At 35.7% G+C, this 18,731-nt stretch overlaps 3 protein-coding genes and 1 long non-coding RNA gene across 5 annotated transcripts; 3 read left to right on the forward strand and 1 right to left on the reverse strand.

Moving 5' to 3' along the window:
* Positions 1 to 1,050: 1,050 nt before the first annotated feature.
* Positions 1,051 to 1,797, forward strand: LOC107717095 (uncharacterized). Its single transcript, XR_001637285.1, has 3 exons — positions 1,051 to 1,153; positions 1,285 to 1,374; positions 1,616 to 1,797. It is a non-coding gene; the product is annotated as an uncharacterized LOC107717095 (long non-coding RNA).
* A 2,055-nt stretch (positions 1,798 to 3,852) lies between these two features.
* Positions 3,853 to 9,097, forward strand: LOC107717093 (uncharacterized). Its single transcript, XM_016523743.1, has 6 exons — positions 3,853 to 4,196; positions 4,454 to 4,526; positions 4,653 to 4,783; positions 5,011 to 5,218; positions 7,369 to 7,666; positions 8,127 to 9,097. Exons 3-6 carry the CDS (start codon positions 4,752 to 4,754, stop codon positions 8,513 to 8,515), a joined length of 927 nt encoding a protein of 308 aa, XP_016379229.1. The 5' UTR covers positions 3,853 to 4,196; positions 4,454 to 4,526; positions 4,653 to 4,751; the 3' UTR covers positions 8,516 to 9,097.
* Positions 9,098 to 9,727: 630 nt separating this feature from the next.
* Positions 9,728 to 15,153, reverse strand: LOC107717092 (protein ecdysoneless homolog). 2 transcript variants are annotated; one of them, XM_016523742.1, is made up of 13 exons: positions 15,024 to 15,153; positions 14,679 to 14,894; positions 14,262 to 14,467; positions 13,504 to 13,682; positions 13,209 to 13,401; positions 12,873 to 13,001; positions 12,544 to 12,669; positions 12,347 to 12,432; positions 11,888 to 11,994; positions 11,571 to 11,778; positions 11,408 to 11,475; positions 10,540 to 10,736; positions 9,728 to 10,451 (listed from the first exon to the last, which is right to left on the reverse strand). In XM_016523742.1, the coding sequence occupies exons 2-13, from the start codon at positions 14,881 to 14,883 to the stop codon at positions 10,242 to 10,244; spliced, it is 1,914 nt and encodes a 637-aa protein (XP_016379228.1). In that variant the 5' UTR covers positions 14,884 to 14,894; positions 15,024 to 15,153; the 3' UTR covers positions 9,728 to 10,241. The 2 variants fall into 2 exon arrangements, with proteins under 2 accessions (XP_016379228.1, XP_016379226.1); XM_016523740.1 differs by having other exon boundaries at positions 9,729 to 10,451; positions 14,679 to 14,901.
* A 1,298-nt stretch (positions 15,154 to 16,451) lies between these two features.
* Positions 16,452 to 17,777, forward strand: LOC107717094 (progonadoliberin-3). The gene is made up of 4 exons (XM_016523744.1): positions 16,452 to 16,516; positions 17,107 to 17,251; positions 17,438 to 17,512; positions 17,610 to 17,777. Exons 2-4 carry the CDS (start codon positions 17,114 to 17,116, stop codon positions 17,679 to 17,681), a joined length of 285 nt encoding a protein of 94 aa, XP_016379230.1. The 5' UTR covers positions 16,452 to 16,516; positions 17,107 to 17,113; the 3' UTR covers positions 17,682 to 17,777.
* Positions 17,778 to 18,731: the final 954 nt, after the last annotated feature.

The raw sequence follows: 18,731 nt of genomic DNA on the forward strand, positions 1-18,731 counted from the left end.
AATGATATAGCGAAATAATAATTTTTTTAATTATGAGGTTATGTTACACTTTATCAATTATTTATCAATTAATATAAAAGTATTACAATAACTTTTTGTTTATATTATTATTATTATTACCATTTTATTTAATGTAATTAATTATATTTATAAATAATGCATTTATATTGATTTATATATATATATATATATATATATAGCATAACTTCATTTATAAAATGTATTTAGCAATATCATTATTATTATTATTTTAATTAGACAGGTTTTTATTTTTTTAGGTTTTATTTTATTTACATTATGAGAATGTTATACCTGGACTTTGGCCTTCTTCAGCGTATAGCAGTATTATAGAAAACTCCTGCAGCTGAACACAGCTTATCAAACAGCCCAGTTCTGGATGCATCACTGTCACACTGGCACGGGCTGTGACCAGATGACTCTGCTTATATCTGCACATGTATACACACACACACTAGTTAGTTACCATTAAACTTAAAAGACAGAACCACTCACAGTCCTTTCACTGAACGACGTGTATGTTTATGTGCATCACTGTTACCTCTCTGCAGAGCGGCAGTCCAGTATAAGTATGTAATAGGGATCATGCAGTGAAGGCTGGCCTGCTTCAGCATTCAGGAGGTTGTATACCTGCTGTGGGGTCACATAACCTCTTTCTATATTTACCTTTTCTGGAAGTGCAGGAATCAGAAGCTCTTTCACACAAAAAAATGAGAAAGCACACACACACACAATTATTTTAACATTTATCACAGACAGTTCCTACAGACAATCAGTATAACAATGTATCTGATATACACACAAGCTGTGATGAGTCATGCAGCGTCTTTATTCTTTAGTTGTGTTGACGTACCTTCAGTGTTCTGAGATGATTCAATGACGTTAATTTGGGAGAGTTTGACAGTTCCATTCATCTCCCTACAGGGGGCGCTGTTCTGAACCTGCAGAGAGCCCCGAGAGCCAGTGGAGCGAACCAAACGACATTTATGAGCTCTGAGGAGAGGGAGAGGGGGAGGGGAGAGAATTCTAGCAATTGATGTGTAAACACTCTATATTCTAGCTAATGTAATCAGCAGTTACACACAGATCCTATCAACCACCAGAGGACAAGAGATGCACTTTAGAGGCAGATCAGGTGAAGTATTTACATTTATTTTCACAATTATATTCAGATATTTTCACAATTCTTTGCCAGTGTCTGCTTTGTTGTTATTTTGTGAACAAATAATAATAATATAAAAAAAATAATAATAAAAATGTTATCAGATGTACTCACCTGGACACCACAATGCCCATGGTTTTGGATGGGAGTCATTCGGGACCGAAGCTCTCTCTCTCTCTTCTATGGGCCCAAAGGTAAGAGAGAGAATGCAACCATCCTGATACACACACTCAAACCAGCACCATGCAAAATACACACTGCCGACAGCATTTCTCTGCTCCGATACATCCAAAATCTACCAAAAAAGACAGGAATGTATGTATATTTTTACATCCTTGTGGTTGTTAAATCGTTCTCCGCATGTCACTGTGTAAAAAAACAACTGCTTTTTTGTTTTTTCCTTTCCATTCTATTCTCTCCCTCCCTCTTTGTCAGGTCCTTATTTTAGCGGGTTGCCGGGGTAATGCGGGACAGTGAAGTGCTCTACATGAGCAGGGGGTGAGCTGGCCATGACAGGTCAGAGTGTCACACGCAGACACTTGTGAATGAAAGTCAAATAACAAAATGCATATATATTTTTAATATAATACAAATAGTTTATTTATCTAAACAAACCAAACCTTTTTTTCTGGGCAAAATATTCTTTAATACACTACTAGTCAAAAGTTTAGAATAATTATGAATTTTTAAATGTTTTTTAAAGACGTTTTGCTCTCCAACGCTGCATTTATTTGATCAAAAATGCAATGACAACAGAAATATAAAATTGTAAAATATAATTACAAATAGTTTTCTATTGTAATATATTTTAAAATGTAATTTATTCCTGTGCAAAGTTACATTTTCTTACTTTTAAGTAATTCTTTTCATTACTTTAGTCTTCAGTGTCACATGATCCTTCAGAAATCATTCTAATATGCTGATTTGGTTCCCAAGAAGCAGTTTTGATTATTATCAAAGTTGAAAACAGTTGTGTTTTCTTTCTTTCTTTTTTTTTTTTTTTGTGGAAATCGTGATACAATACCATTCAAAAGTTTGGGCTAAGTAAGCTTAGAAAAAAAAAGAAAAAGAATGAATTCAAGAAGGATGCATTAAATTGATCAAATGTGGCAATAAAGACATTTATCATGTCACAAAAGATCTCAATCTCAAAAAATGCTGTTCTTTTGAACTTTCTATTCATCAAAGAATGTTTCACGTTTCCACAAAAATATTAAGCAGCAGGAAACAGTTTTCAGCATTGATAATAATGAGAACCATTATTAATATTTAAACACCAACAATAATTGATAATAATTGAGCACTAAATCAGAATATTAGAATGATTTCTGAAGGATCAAAAAGTCCTGAAAATTCAACTTTGCCATCACAGGAATAAATTACTTTTTATCTCATACAGCCCAAATGGAACAAAAAATAATAATTTCTAGAATATTTGGAATGACATAAGGGTGAGTAAATAATGACTTGGGGGGAAAGTCCTTTCAATTATTGACCCACCATCACCATGCCATTCCACAGTACTATGATGTCACCATATCGGTATGTTCTCACTGATATTTGACCTGATTAATAAGTGCTGGGTTGCCATGGTAATGTTGCATTGACTGTCTGTTCCATGATTCTCACCCACCTGTCATGGATATAATGTGCTTGTTTGCCCTCAGTACATTTCTCCATTTATTCTGTGGATCCAGCTGCTAGCCACAAAAATACTTTCATGTGTGCACGCACATATTCAGACAGAAATGTTTGTCGTATTATTAGTAATTAATCATGGACCTAATGAATGTTTTATTTACACTGTTGTAATGCATTCATTTTATCATAGGTCAAACTGGAAGCCATATTAACTTTCAAGCATAACATAAAAGGATCCCTATTCTTTTAATTACCTAAAACAACCGTAGTTGCATCCTGTGATGGTTAAGGTGAGTCACTCAAGTTTAGTCACTCTTAGTATATGAAGGTAGGACGCCACATCCAAATTCAATTTGTCACATCCTCTCTGCTGAGATGCCTCATGTCCAATGTCTCCTTTATTCACAAATGCTGTCTGTGTAGTCATGTCTTGGTTTTGGACAATTTATTCAGTGAATAAATAGAAAGAACTAGTCAAAACTAATGGTAAAATTATGTTTTGTCATAATGTGCACTAGAACAAATTGTGTTGAATATATGATTTGTATACATTCATTTTAATTATTCTATTACTATTATTAACTAATTGCTTTGATCAACATACCTGACCTTTAAAATGGCATATCCTTATTTTCTCTGTATATTTGTGCATTGTGTATTTATGCTTTTGCATAACAAATGTTTGGTTATCAAAGCAATAAAGTTTATAGGTTGAGGAGGGGTGATTGTCATATACAGATGGCATCAGATGGAACATTTTGGCTGACAAATATGCCCTTCTTCTGTCTGTTTTATATTTATAAGGATACCACTTCATTATATGTCCAATAAAGAAACGAGAAGGGAATCCTCTTAAGTAAATAACAGCATGAGTAAAACTATAAAATGTGGAGGTTCCAGAGCATTGTAGATGTAGCCTGTATAGGCTACACAATATATTTTACCACGCCTAAAACGCCTAAATTGTTAATCACCTGCTGGGTTAATTGTGTGTGTGTAGTACACAACAACATAACTGCTTCGGCAATAAGAAATTTTTTTACCAAGCAACGTGATGGGCGTTCATGCTGCGAGGTGACGTATTCAATCATTAACTCCGCTTGTCCTCCGGAGTCTATCGCAGGTTCAGATATATGCGCTCAATAGACGAGAGAGGGAAACGGAAGGACTAAATCCAGGATAAAAATAGATTTGAACGGCCACGGACAAACGGGTGAAAGAAAACCTCTCATCGACCACAGTTAGTTCAAATAATTCGTATTTTTACTTCTTAGGGTGAGAGGGATCAAAGTTCACTCGTGCTCGGTCCCTCATGAGAGACAGGTTTCAGTCAATCCGTGGTGGAATAACAAGATCTCATGACGACAAAAGAGATGTGAGTTGGTCTATCTTATCGTTTTGATATTTTATTTTTATTTTACTTGTTTTGATTCATGTCTATTTTGTTTACTAAAACAGAAAAAAAGTTTAAATGATTAAAAGGGCTTACTTTTTTAATCATGTTTTTATATGTTATAATGTTCTATTGTATTATTCTGTTTTTCGTATTTTCTGTAATTAAATGTCAACTTTAAAAAAATATTTTGGACTTTGTGTTTTACATACAATACTAATTTGCATTACTTATTACAGGACAAAACAGGACATATGGCAAAGTTTTTTGTGTTAATGGCTGAAATGAAGATTACATTGGGCAAAAATAATGGTCAGTGTATTCCATGATAGCCTATTTATGCTGCATTTGATTTCTTGATAAAACTTTTTAAAATCGGTATTACTTTTGTTTGTAATAGTGATGGTGACCATTTTTTGGGATTGTGTTTGTGTGCAGGTAGTTTCACGTCTGTCCTCCATGCCCTGATGCTGTAAAGGGGTTCAAATCAAAAACCATATTCCACTCCACCGGTCCTGGGGTGGGTGGACCACTAGTATGGACCCCTGGCAAAATCTGCTGTCCAGATGGTGAGAACAAATTTATTTGTGACTGAAAGCTTTAATGAACACAAAGCTCAGTTAAAATTTGTGAATATGAATACTAGCTTGTTAATGTGCTATGAATAGTAGCCATAAATGAACATCTTTATCATTAATGCTTGTAAAATTATGCCATTATATTACTTCAGTATCTTTAATGTGATATTCTTAGATTTAGGCTTAATCAATGTACTGTCTGTCCATGTGTGTTTCAGTTCGGCATGGTGGCAGATGCATACGCCGCATGCTCTGAGAGCTTGTGTGTATGAAGTGTGTAAACCTCTGGTGCCACTTCTGCTGGGCATCGCGGCCCTGGTGGCTGTGATTGTGTACGCTCTGGCAGATAATCTACACAGTTTTGTAAGCAGGATCTTCATTCCCCAGTATCACTATCCTTATGCGGTGCCACTTGCATTCATACAGGTACTTTGCCCACACAGCCACATCTTTATCAGTTATTTGTCAGTTTTATGATCTTGAACATGCAGATTTTAAAGCTGCCTTATATAACTAATGATCAGAGGATTTTCCTGGCTTTCTAATGCATTTGGGGTCAGTGCAGAAAGCTCTGGCCAGTTTAAAATAGGGTTATTATAGTTAACTAAAACTAAAACCATTAAAGTTTTTGTTACTTGGGGGGAAAAAAATTATTTCAGCTAATTGCCAAAGCAACATTTATCATTTTAATTTAGTTTAAAATTATGTATAAAATCACTAAAACTGAAATAAAAAATTTAAAAATTAAAATGACAGAAACACACAACAAAATTACTAAAACTTTAACAAAATGAAAATGGAAAATATAAAAATAAAAACTGATTTAAAATATTAATAGAAACTATAGCAGTATATATATAATATAAATAATAAATAAAATCTCAATAAAATAAGACTGGTTTTAAAGTATCTAATTGAATTCAGTTGAAAAGATTAGATTTTTTAAGGCAAAGCTTAAACGAATATAAACAATTCTGTCATTTACTCATAAAGAAATTTTGCAGTATGTTTAAGCTGCTGTTTTACACAATGAAAATTAAAGGGAAGCTCTAATATGGTCAAAAATGCATATAAATGGTCCATAGAACTTCTACATGCTTCTACATTCTACATAACAACTTCTGCTACATTCCATGTTTTCTAAAGTCACACAGTAGATTTCTATCAGCCAAGTTGCTATTCAGTGGAAAATGTCCCATTCAAACATGAGATGTCAAGGTATATTTTGTCAGGATTAATGAGTAAAGAGTCATTTGCATATATATCATATGATCAGTGTTAAGTATACACTCTTAAAAATAAAGGTGCTTCACGATGCCATAGAAGAACCTTTTTGTCTAAATGGTTCCATAAAGAACCTTTAACATCTGAAGAACCTTTCTGTTTCACTAAAGTTCTTTGTGGCAAAAGAAGGTTCTTCAGATTACAAAAAGGTAAGAAAGAGATGGTTCTTTAAAGAACCTTTGACTGAATGGTTCTTTGTGGACCCAAAAATGGTTCTTCTATGGCATCGCTTGAAGAACCTTTTGAAGCACCTTTATTTTTAAGAGTGTATCTCAGTGTGTACATAGATTGTTTGTAGGGTGTAAAGCACAAGACTGGGCAGCTCTCTGATGAATCATTAGGTGTGTTACATGTGACTAGGACTATAAACTGGTGGAGCCGTTTTACTGTTTGTGTTTGAATGTTATGGCTGGCTATGTGTTTAAGATGCAAACAGAATGTCAGAAGTTGACAAATGGAAGATTTGAGGTTAAAATGTATGTCTACAGTGAGGTCAAAGACTGAGAATACTAGTGAAATATATATAATGTTTCATCATTTTAAAATCTTAAACCTTTGTTTATTTCCAGGTTTTTCTATGCAATCTCACAATCTGCATTGGCTCTACTGTATATATAAGGGAAAGAGCAGATTTGTGTGACAGTTCAACAGTTCTCAAAAGTTCACCCTTTTTTTGGTTGTTTTTTTGCAGTTCACTTTTATTCAGTATAAATAATATTCAGTGTATTTCAATGTGCCCTTACAAAAAAGAAGTTTATTCAAGTGTGCTATTAGTATACTTCTTTTAAACTAAAACTAGGAAAGTATACTTTCAGTCTACTTTTTATGTACTTCTCAGACATGGGCTTTATGTACTTCTCAGAAATATACTTAAAGAATGATGTAAAGTTCACTTAAAGAGAATTTACGAGTATACTTGCAGTATAAAACTATACTTCAAAGTGTACTAAAAATTTAAAGTATTTAATTAGTAAACTATCAGTATACCTCTAAGTTCACTTTTCACCTGTACTACTTTTTGGTAAGGGTGGTCATAAAACTGCATGTATAATAGTCATAAAAATGGTCAAATGTTGTTTAAAATAGTGTGATTCAGCTGTTACTGCTTAAATGTCATGTTATCATTTGTTATGTTCATCATTATCCTCTGAAAGTGGTTTTCTTAGGTACACAATGAAAAGTCAGTGGTATATGACTCTCTGGGCATTTATGGCACTGTGTATCAAGTTTTAATCTCCAGTGTGTTTTTAAGCATGTTGAACTTCCTCTTGCTTTTGCTTCCTTCCCATCAGGTATTTTTAAATCTCCTGGCACTGCTAGCTTTGCACGGTGTGGGTCTGATCCACCTGAAGCCTTTTTCACTGAGGCTGGGTGAGCGTTTGTTTGTGCCGGCGGTCTGTGGGAGCGTCCAGTGTGTTCTGGCCATATGGGCTGAAGCCTGTTCCCACTCTGGCCTGTACCCGCTAATCGCCCGTTTCCTCCCAATGGTCAGTGTGAGCTTGGGTCACCTGTTTGCACTGAGTATACCAGGCTCCATCCATGTCTCCTGCCTTCTGACTGTGCTCACTTTTGCCTCAGTCACCGTCACAGGTACACTGTTCATGCTTAATTTGATGTGTTAATTACCATTCTTTGCAACAGTCGGGTAAAAACGATAACATATAACATATAAATGGTAACATGTAAACCTTTAAAAGCAGCTGTTGTGAGCTCAGAAGTTGTTACCCACCTTACAGGGAACTTTCTCAGAACTATGACTGATGTTCTTACAAGGTTCTCTCAAAGTTATACAAACATTATTCCAGTATCGTTAATAGAATGTTTGTTAAAAGTTGTCTGGTCTTTAAGAATACTCTCAAATTGTCTCAAAAAAATACTTAAGGAACCAAAAGTGCTAAAAATGCACTCTGCTGTGAAATTTACTAGCAATTTCGAATTAAAAAAATGTTTCTACATCATACATTTTCAGTGCATGATTGCTTCAAATATCTGTGAAGAGGAATAGGCAATTTTTTTATGTCATCAATCGCAATTATTTTTGTCTTTTCAGAATGTAAAGGACTTCATGCGATGGAGCCGCTGGAGTATGTCTTCTCTCCCCTCAGCCTTGTCCTCCACAGCCTCTCTCTTGCCTGGCTAGCCAAAGTCTCCCAAACGGAACGAGGCCATACCTCGACCTTTGACCTTTACTACACTCTGACAGTGACACGTACCCTCTTATTAGGGTTCCTATGTGTTTTGCACCCTGATGGACCAAAGGCACTGATTCATGGCAACTGGCACAGTCTGCTGTTTCTGGGATACATGCTCGGGATGTTACTGCTGGGTGCTGTGCAGCTTCTCTTTGTGGATGTAACGGCGCTGTATTTTTCTGCTCTCCCAGCAGCCGTGCTGCATGCGACCAGAGGGCTGGTTCTACCCCTGTTCAGTCTGCTATAGGACATACGGACTAATCAGAGTGTAGATCATTCTGAAGAGGAACAGTCTATGTAGAGTAACCAATCAAATACCTGATACCATGATTGATAATAACAGTATTAGAACTTAATTTATAGGCATGACAACCTCATATATATATTATAATTAATATGGTAATACTACCAGCAAGCACTGATGTGCGACTCCTTTCTTCACTTGCACTGAAACTACGACACAACTAAGACACACATCCTACAAATGGGGTGTTTTCATGAAGGAGCTGATACTTAAGTTCTGGAATTAAATTATACAGGTAAAATACAGGTTTCTCTGACCAGCTTTTTTTGTACAGACTAAATTATTATTTCTATGTATCAGCTATAAAAAATTATATATTTTGCATAAAGAAGTGTAAGCCTTTTTAGGACCTTTAGGGTATATCCTAAACCACAATTCTTAATTCTCATTACGGCAATGCAAAAACGATGTTATGGTTGTCTATTAAAAAGTCAGACAGTAAAATATTCATTACTGTATCTGTAATGAAAAATACAAACTAAAAAAATAAAACATATGGACGCATTACAGTAATGAGAATGTAGAATGCGCTTAATTGTCATGAAAATAATTCCAAAATGCAAAAATAATAAACCTTAAAAGGCCCTAAAAATAGCGTAATTTTTCATGCAAAATATATTTTTTGAGGGTGAAATATGATATAAGCATGTTCTTGACAAGCTTTGTGAGATTCACCCAAGTATGCCATTCACCTTAAAATAACCTTACAAACTTAGACCAGAGGAGCCCTTCACTGTTAAAATGCATGGTTTGTAGAAATCACAGCTATAAACTGCAATACAATTTAAGATTATTACAGTAGTGATATATATTGTTCAAATAGAAAACCTGTGACTCATGAATTTATTTAGCTCCTAATATACAGTACAAACTACAGTATTATTGTTAATGTTTGGAGCAAATAAAACACATTGATGAGGCTTTCTCATGACTAAACCAAATTTCCAAGTGTTTCTGTTTTTCTTGTCATATTTTGGTATAAATGTAATTATGACATTTCCAGCACCTTTTCTTTATGATGGAAGCAGTACATAACGCACAGATACAGATCACAAAAGATCCTACTATCTATTTGTATAGTTACCAGCATAGGCCAAAGTCTGCCCGAGTGAGAATCACGAGGTTAAAAAAGTTCAGCATCAGAGCGTTGAGGCTTTGCATCTAATCAGTCATGATTGATTTATCTGTAAAGACTTGGTTAATGTTACACGAGCATGCAGTTTGTTTAGTTTATCAGTAATGCCAGCATAGATAAGCACTGTGAAATATCCCTGTTCTTTTTCTCTGATAGATAGCTGTAGCTCATACTTTCTGTTGTAGTGCATACTTATTGCTTTGATTAATCTCAAAGAAAATTACGTAATCGTAATTAACGAAACACCTCAGAAAAATACCTTTATTCAAAAAGATAATGTAATATTTCATTGAGAACAACATGATACACAATTTCTTAGAGAAGAAATTCCCAGTTAGGTTTTTTATGGAAGTGCTCTGAGTTGAAGGAAACACCAATGCTGGGATGTAATAATTCACAATTCAGTACTGGGTGTGGAGCAGAACACCATAAATATAGCCATCTGATAGAGGAACTGCTGATGTGCACTAGGTGAAGGAACGCTGAGTGCGTGATAAGTCTGTGAGCTGATTTTTCCAACTTCAGTTTGACATATCAGGACTGATCTGCATCAGGTGGGATGTGGATGCCAAGACTCTGCAGTAGGTTAGATGCAGGCCCAGCAAGGCCTGCCTGAGAAGCGAGAGACTCCAGTAAATTTGAAACCAGGTTGAGATCCACATCAAGAGGCTGGATTTCTTCCTCAACAAGCTCTGACCCTGCGTCTGCCAATGAGCTTTTAGATGCATCTGCTGTATTACTGGTCTATAAGGAAAGGGAAGAATAAATAAATCCGATAAAAAGTTTTTAAAAGGTTACATGCACAGGATAAACAACATCTGTGGAGACTCACTCTGTTATTCTGTGTAAAACTTCTGCCAATATTTGTGCTTTGCAGTTCCTGGTCCATTTCATCCATGTATTTCCTCAGATTGTCCAGTGCCTCTGCATCTGCCTGCTTCTGAGACTCGCCATTCTGCACTTCTTCATCCTCGTCCTCTTCATCATCATCCTCAAAGTCGTCAGAGTCTAACTCATCATCCTTACTTCCTGTAAAACATGAAGTGCAAATTATTAGTGCTTTTTTGGTTAGTGCAGATTAGTAGTTGACCGATATATCCACAAGACTGATGTGTCTGCTAATATTTAGCATTTTTTTCTCAAATTCTCTTCCTTCATTAATTTACTGTCTCAGTAAAAATATTAAACAGAACTGTTAAACAAAGGAAAAAGACGTTATACGAAAACATATTACAACATTTGCTTTTCTATTACTAGTAACAGAAAGGCAAAGGTTTTAATACTTTCTTAACTACCGTCAGCATTCAGCGAATACGCATACAGTGTTGGTTCATATTTTTAATAATTTCTTTATTTGTTAAAAATATTATAATAGGATTATAGACAGAATAAAGAAGTTGTTATATGAATAAATGTTTATTTTACAAATGACATTTTTTTCCCCGGTCAAATTATTGTTTTCAACTGTGTGATATCATATACATCGGGTTTCAGCAGATATCAGCATCGGCAATCAAAAAATCTATATCAGTCAACCACTGGTGCAGGCAATTAAATTGGGCATAAAAATAGGCATACATTTGATTTCTAAACAAAATTGCAGTGTTCAGTTTTTTTTTTAATTTACTGGCTTTAACAAACATTTTTTTTAAAAGCGGGATTGATTTAGATGGTCTAATATCACTGAAAATCAAACTTACCTAGCAGTCCATCTAGTGCACTGGTTACTGCATCTGGATCAAAACTGAAGGGCTCAGCCAGGCAAGATCTGAAACACAATCGGTGAAAAAGAAAGACATAAATTATCATGGTGGTACAATAATAACTGGAGTATTGACAATTATTCAGATGGAATATCATTACCTGGGTATTTCAGCTCCTTCATGAGAGGACATGGCATTGATGAAGTTCTTCATGCCTTGCGTTACAGCTATCAGACTGTAGCCAGCTTCTTCCTCCTGAACCTCCTCATCAGGTGCTGTTTTGCGAGTGCCATCGCTCACCCCTCGACCTCCTCTCTCCTCAAGCAGCCTCTCCAGCTCCTGAGGTGAGATGTCTAACCACGCATCACCTACAGGGGGAGATTGAGAGGATTCACTTTCAGCAAAAGCAGTGAAAAAACTACTTAGGCTCAATATTTGATGTCAATATGTGCAGACCACAGAGAAAATGGTACATACTGTCCTCTGGTGGTAGATGTGCCTCTTGATTTTTTAGATCGTCCAAACTGTAGGAGGTGTCCTCCGAGACTTTCAACATCTCTTGACCAGGATTCTGAATAGCAGGGCTTGAGAAAGAGTAACATAAATGTTCGGTCACATGGTCCTTCAGAAATCATTCTAATATGCTGATTTGGTGCTAAAGAAACTTTTCTTATTATTATCAATGTTGAAAACAGTTGTGTAATATTTTATGGAAACTGCAATACATTTTTATGAATAGAAAGTTCAAAAGAAAAGCATTTATTTGAAACAAAAATCTATGTAACATTATAAAAAGTCTTGCCGTCACTTTTGATCAATTTACTACATCCTTGCTGAATAAAAAAAAATATACACACATATATCCCAGTACATTTCCACACAGATAAAGTTAAATAAACTTGATTTTGAAGTGGGACAATGACAAGTCACTCTCACCAGTGAGTGCTGGTTACAGACTGTCTGAAGAAACTCTCTGCTGATGTCATTAGGTCTTTGTATCGAACAGATCCTTCCAGTTCTCCCTGGGTTCACAAAAATACACACACAGATTTAATGAATGAGGTGTTTATGTTTTATTAAATTTGTTTCTCTCAGGCAAAGGAATCTTTGCATCGTCTGAAACTCTTTCCTACCTTAAAGTATCCATTCTTTTTGAGACTATCTAAAAAGCCTCTCCATAGTGGGTTACTGCTGACAGAAGCCTCTTTCTCTGATGAGGACTGTCCACTCTTGGAGCACAGGATTTCAAAGCCATGGGCCTTAGACATGAACAGAAAATAGAATACTGTACTATACTTACAAAATGTTTTACGTGAAAAATCATATTTCTGAGCATATTAAAAAAATCCAATGCTAAAATACTTAGAGAAACAGATGCTCATCTCTGTAAGAGAAAATCTGCATTTTAATAGCTTTCTCTATACATGACTGGAGAACAGGATACCGCATGCCATGAACCCACCAGTTTCATTCCCAACTCGTGAGCTCTGTACTGGGGATGAGAGCGGACAGGAAGCGTGAAACCACTCCGCCGATCTGGAACAAAACGCTGTTGTTGCAGCTGTGCGTACAAGCAGCGAGTAAACTTTACCTTCAGGAAAGGGGGAAGGGAACAGGTTTGTCATTACTGGAGTAATGTTATCAAAACTTACATCAGGTTAAACTACTGTTCAAAAGTTTGAGCTCTGTAAGAATTTCACTGACCCCAAACTTTTGATTGGTAGTGTATGTGACAGAATTCGGCAAGTACTTTCCCTTATAAAGATAAATTCAGAACAAAATTTAGACTGCTTCTTACTGATGTCATAACTCTAGTGTCAGGAGGAAACGTGTGGAAAGTTCGGCAGGCCTGGAGGTCAACAGGGTCACGCAGATAGAAAGCAGACACGGCAGGAGCTATAAGGTCAGGCCTCCTAGACAACACCACAGCAATGCCCGCAGGCACATAACAGTGGGCACAGTGGAAATTCTGCTGGATTTTATCTGGATACCTACAAACATACACAAACGACTGAGTAAAACCTAAAATAAAGATACAGTGCTAAAACAGAAACAATGTCATTTCTTATTTTAAACAATAATGTCATTCTCACCCATCCAGCCTCTTGGCAAGAGCGGCGCGTATGGGCTGTTTGGCTAAACAGCTCTCAGTGTGTGAATGCAGCACCTCTAGAGCCTGCACCACAGTGGGCACTGAGTCTCTGGGCCAGCCAACCTCTCCACAACGTGTGCGGTTGGGTAATATGTGCAGCTCTCCCCGGTACAGAAACACCTGAGAAAGATATTGCCAGACAGAAAAACTGATTAGCCAATGGGAACAGAGTATATATGCACCTCAGGATGATAACAACAACCACCTTACCTTTAAAAACAAAAACAAAAAAGTATTTTTTCCCCTAAAAATGATAACCATCTACCACGGATTAGTAAAAACTGTGGTGATATCAGTGCTGGAATCAAACTGATTATACCATGGCACTAAATGTGTAAGAGCCACTTATTTCTTTATATAGATGTGGAATTCAAAATTGTGAATAAAGTGTAATATAATATTCCAGTATTTCAGAAAACTTTGAAATTGAAGCTCCAATAACATTGCTTGGATACAATTTTTGACAGTATGTTTCCAGTTAATTTTGTTAATAAACAAAAGAAACTTACTGCAATATTCAATGTTATTCAAGTTCAACTCACGCTTACATATCACAGCAAAAGAAATATGACAAATCAGACAGATGCGATTTCAAAAAGATTACCATCTTAATGTATTTCAAGGAGTACCATGGTATTACTGTATCCAATAAAACATGATAATATCATCGTATTACCAATTAAAGTTTCTAATACTAACCCGGTTTTCACTGCTGTCAGGATCCAGCCACTTTGGCAGGTGTTCAGCTGCTTCAATCAGAAGAAACTGGCCATCATTATCATAGACAACAGCAGCTATATCACTAAAGGTGCATGTGATGTGTTTGAGCAGGTAAACGATGAACCATTCGTCCTCCACATTATCACCGAACTCAGTAACACCGCCCAGGTGTGCAGGCACATCTCCTATGGAGTGTAAATGAAGATGCATATTGTGTATAATTGTCTTGTTGCAAATGCAAAAGCAATTTTGGAGAGTCTATACATGTGACTAAGATCATATAAATATATATAAAACGCTAATTATATATATATATATATATATTGCACATATGTAGTTTTTTGGTAGTCACATATACACTCTCTAGAACTACAAAATTGATATACATAAATATACCTTTCTCAGGGTGGTATCTTAGATTGAAGGGCTGATGTTGCCAGATGTACTGCACCAGAAGAGGGGCGATCTCAGCGAGGATGTTTTGCAGGATCTGCTGGAGGAATCTCTCATGGGCTTCTGCGTCTGATGAGTCAGGATGAACCAGAAACAGCTGATACTGGACCGCGTCTTCAGGGATAGAAGGTCTTTGTAAAACATCCATATTGATATCCCCTGAAAGCTGGAAGGGAGCAGCATAGGTCATGTCACTAACGTTAGAGATTCCTGAAACGTGCCTATCGAACGCTATACATCACAGAATTACACAAAACATGTGAAATATGTGTTCATGCAGATGATTACCTGAGAGATTGTATTAGTTATGCGATAGCTTGATCAATAAACGCAATATAGCGGTGACCATGTGGACAGCTCGACATGTTTTGGAGCTTGAGCTCGCGGGATTTTCCTTACACGCCCCGGAAGTGCCGTAGTTTTGGATACAGGTCCTCAGTTCAAAATAAGGGTAATTTTGAGCTATTTGACCATTGACTTTCTCACAAAATACGACTATGAAATAAATTCGTTTATTATTTATTTTTCTTTTCTTTTTTTTTTTTGATCATTTAATATATGAGTATAAAACACTGAAATAATAGATCCTAAAATTTACAATTTAGCAAAATCCATCCATATGGTTAAAACTGTGAACAAAAATGCTGAAATGATTATACAATACCGCTCGAGAGCGAATAATAAATATAAAAAATTAATACCTTTATTAATCAAGGATGCATTAAATTGATCAAAAGGAGCAGAAAATACATTTGTAATGTTACAAAATATGTTTGAAAAAAAAAATAGAATAAATAAATCCTGAAAAAAAATCACACTTTCCACAAAAATATTAAGCAGCACAACTATTTTCAAAATGTTTATTGAGCACCAAATCAGCATATTAGAAGAATGATTTCTGAAGGATTATGTGACAAAGTAATGGCTGCTGAAAATTCAGTTTTGGCATCACAGGAAAAAAAAAATTACATTTTCAAATAGATTCAAATTGAAAACAGTTATTTTAAAATGTAATAATATTTACCAATATTATTTTTACTGCATTTTCATCATATAAATGCAGCCTTGGTAATGGACTACTACTCTCAAAAAAAAAAAATCCTACTAAACCCAAACTTTTAGTGTATATACAAATACAATTCATTATTTACAGAAAAATTACAAAAAATTACAAAAAAAACCCAATTCATTAGAAGAGATAGAGAATAAAAATTAATTGACCTGCTTGTTTGGTTGGTTGTTTAGTCAGGACTTTCAGATAAATATAGAAATATTATATCAAAGTTACACATAGAGAACATAAAAAACGTTTGTGGACAAACAATTACCAAATGTAACAGTTAGTTAGTTAGTTAGTTAGTTAGGCTAGTTATAGAACATAATTTTATGTAAGTCTATTTAAAAACAGTCCCCAGCAAATACTTGACTGTCTGTCAGATGACTCAGTCTTTGTTTGACACATCCATTGCCTCTTTTGGCCTTTATATAGTTCATCTGTTCCCCTGTGTGTTGATGTGGCCATCGGAGAGTCTGTTTGAACCATTTAAAGGCATTATTTAATTTATCTCAGGGTTTAAACAGGTCCATTAGCTGGTCCCCCTGACAGTTATTTTTCAGTTTTGGAAATCCAGCCCCAGGTGTGCATTAGAGCATGGATTAGAGAGAAACCTGCACCTGTGGTTGCGAGTCTCCAGATGACGACATAACATTACAACTCATTTTAGGAGGACTGTATAAAGGAGACCAAGAACAACACACTTCATCTTGAACAAAGACAGCAGGTAAGACATTCTTTACTATCAAAATTCGGTATTGTTTTCTGAATATCTAGACAGATTGTGATAAATGTGCCAGTTTAGACTTAAAACTTACAGAAGAAAACATTCAAGTAACTCAGAATCTATATTTGTACTATTTGAAATCTTAGCTGACCATCATTTTTATAAGACGTTACAACAAATGTTGTTATATCCGTATACTTTCACCCACCACTTTAATCTCTTAAAATTAAAATAGACTTGATTTCCTTTTCATTAACATTTTCATTGTTTAGTATAGAATTGCATGTTTTGAATGGTTTCTGTTGATCTGTGGCATAAATTGTTAGAAACTGGGGTTGAATGTCATCACATTGTACTTTGACTATACATTTAGTGGTTTCGCATCAGACAGGTACCATATTAATATGTTTTAGCTTAATAATGTGGTTTTAATAGATTTATAGAATCAAATGATTGAACACTGTATTTTTCCTATTGTAAGAATCTGAACTGGGAGATAATATATCAACTACAACTAAACAACCCACCCAAAGATCATGACTGTTTACATGAGAGTGCAGTGTTGACTATATCAAATGTCTTTGTTTCAGTTTGAGCATGGAGTGGAAAGGAAGGGTGCTGGTCCAGTTGTTAATGCTAGTGTGTGTGTTGGAGGTTAGTCTTTGCCAGCACTGGTCATACGGTTGGCTTCCTGGTGGAAAGAGAAGTGTTGGTGAAGTGGAGGCAACATTCAGGGTGAGCTTATCCTCTTGTTCTCATCTGTCTGCTAATGTTTGTCCATCCCATTGCATGTCAACTTTGGTCCTTTTTAGCATGGAATCCGAGAAGTGTTGGAACGTGGGGTGGCCATGAAAATAAGAAAATATTCAAAGTACTAAGATGTGTGAGTACTAACATAGAGTAAAACTCTGTCTTTGTCAGATGATGGATTCTGGTGATGCAGTACTGTCTATTCCTGCGGACACTCCAATGGAGCGGCTTTCACCGATACACATAGTAAGTGCATGACTGTTTCTCTTTATTATAGAAAACATCCACAGCTTAATTTCCCAATGTGAAACTGATCATTGATGTCCTTCTATAATGATTACAGGTGAATGAGGTGGACGCTGAAGGTTTGCCTCTGAAAGAACAGAGATTTCCCAACAGACAAGGAAGAGTTTAAATGCATAAAAGACTAAGATAAACCCTTGGAGCCAACCCTGTTGAAAAAACCAGCATATGCTGGTTAGGTATGTTTTGACGCTGGGATGCTGGTTTAAGCTGGTCCTTTGCTGGTCCTTTGCTGGATTATGCTGGTCCTTTGCTGGTTTATGCTGGTCCTTTGCTGGATTAAACTGGTCCTTTGCTGGTTTAAGCTGGTCCTTTGTTGGTGTATGCTGGTCCTTTGCTGGTTTAAGCTGGTCCTTTGCTGGTTTATGCTGGTTTATGCTGGTCCTTTGGGACCAGCATAAACCAGCAAAGGACCAGCATAAACCAGCAAAGGACCAGCATAAACCAGCGTTATCTTATCGCATTTGTTAGTATGATATTTCAGTGTTTTCAAAGCACTGAATAATATGAATAAAACTGCGTTGACTATGAAACTATGAAAACTGAATTAAATTATTTCGGTAAATCAGTAGGCATTGTGTTCTGCTTAACTGACTTGCATCGAGTTTGTCCGAACTGTCAGTAAACCGATTACATCTGTAAGGTTCAATAAAAGTGTGTCAATAATACAAATTATTAGGACTGACAGGTGGTCAAATAGCTGAGCTATTAGCACCTGAACATGTACCTTCTCCAACAGGCCTTCTATATTTGGATTTTAAAATGAGACAGCTTTACACTTCTGATACTGATGACTTTGCTCAGTAGCTTCACATAGTTCCCAAAATGAAAGAATAAAATTCTGTTTTATTCCATGGGAACAACATGTTTTATTGAGTCCTGCCGAAATATCCTATTCATATGATTTAATAAATATACTGCATTGGAGGTAATATATACTGTAAATAAGTAGTGTGCCTAGTTTGTTGAAAATGAATATTAAATGTGCTCAGAGCTGAAGCAAATGTTGCAGTAATTGATCAAATAACCAAAGGACTTTTTCCCAAAATACAGACAAAACACAAGTACACATCCTAACTTTTCTTCCACGTGGTGGCGCTATTGTATCTGGATATGACTACAGTGATTTCAGAAAAAGTTGAAACTTTTTATTTATTTATAT

This window comes from Sinocyclocheilus rhinocerous, unplaced genomic scaffold (assembly GCF_001515625.1).
Source record: "Sinocyclocheilus rhinocerous isolate Xijiao unplaced genomic scaffold, SAMN03320098_v1.1 scaffold119, whole genome shotgun sequence".
Classification (NCBI taxonomy): Eukaryota; Metazoa; Chordata; class Actinopteri; order Cypriniformes; family Cyprinidae; genus Sinocyclocheilus; species Sinocyclocheilus rhinocerous.

Excerpts from the sequence above, each read along its gene's own strand:
- LOC107717092 (XM_016523742.1), bottom strand. The coding sequence starts at position 14,883 with ATGGATGTTTTACAAAGACCTTCTATCCCTGAAGACGCGGTCCAGTAT. Across the intron at positions 11,995-12,346 it reads TCTGTAACCAGCACTCACTG|CCCTGCTATTCAGAATCCTG; the intron begins GTGAGAGTGACT and ends CTCTTTCTCAAG. Across the intron at positions 10,452-10,539 it reads GTTTTACACAGAATAACAGA|ACCAGTAATACAGCAGATGC; the intron begins GTGAGTCTCCAC and ends CTTTCCTTATAG.
- LOC107717093 (XM_016523743.1), top strand. The coding sequence starts at position 4,752 with ATGGACCCCTGGCAAAATCTGCTGTCCAGATG. Across the intron at positions 4,784-5,010 it reads CAAAATCTGCTGTCCAGATG|TTCGGCATGGTGGCAGATGC; the intron begins GTGAGAACAAAT and ends TGTGTGTTTCAG. Across the intron at positions 5,219-7,368 it reads TGCCACTTGCATTCATACAG|GTATTTTTAAATCTCCTGGC; the intron begins GTACTTTGCCCA and ends CCTTCCCATCAG.
- LOC107717094 (XM_016523744.1), top strand. The coding sequence starts at position 17,114 with ATGGAGTGGAAAGGAAGGGTGCTGGTCCAGTTGTTAATGCTAGTGTGT. Across the intron at positions 17,252-17,437 it reads AAGTGGAGGCAACATTCAGG|ATGATGGATTCTGGTGATGC; the intron begins GTGAGCTTATCC and ends TGTCTTTGTCAG. Across the intron at positions 17,513-17,609 it reads GGCTTTCACCGATACACATA|GTGAATGAGGTGGACGCTGA; the intron begins GTAAGTGCATGA and ends TAATGATTACAG.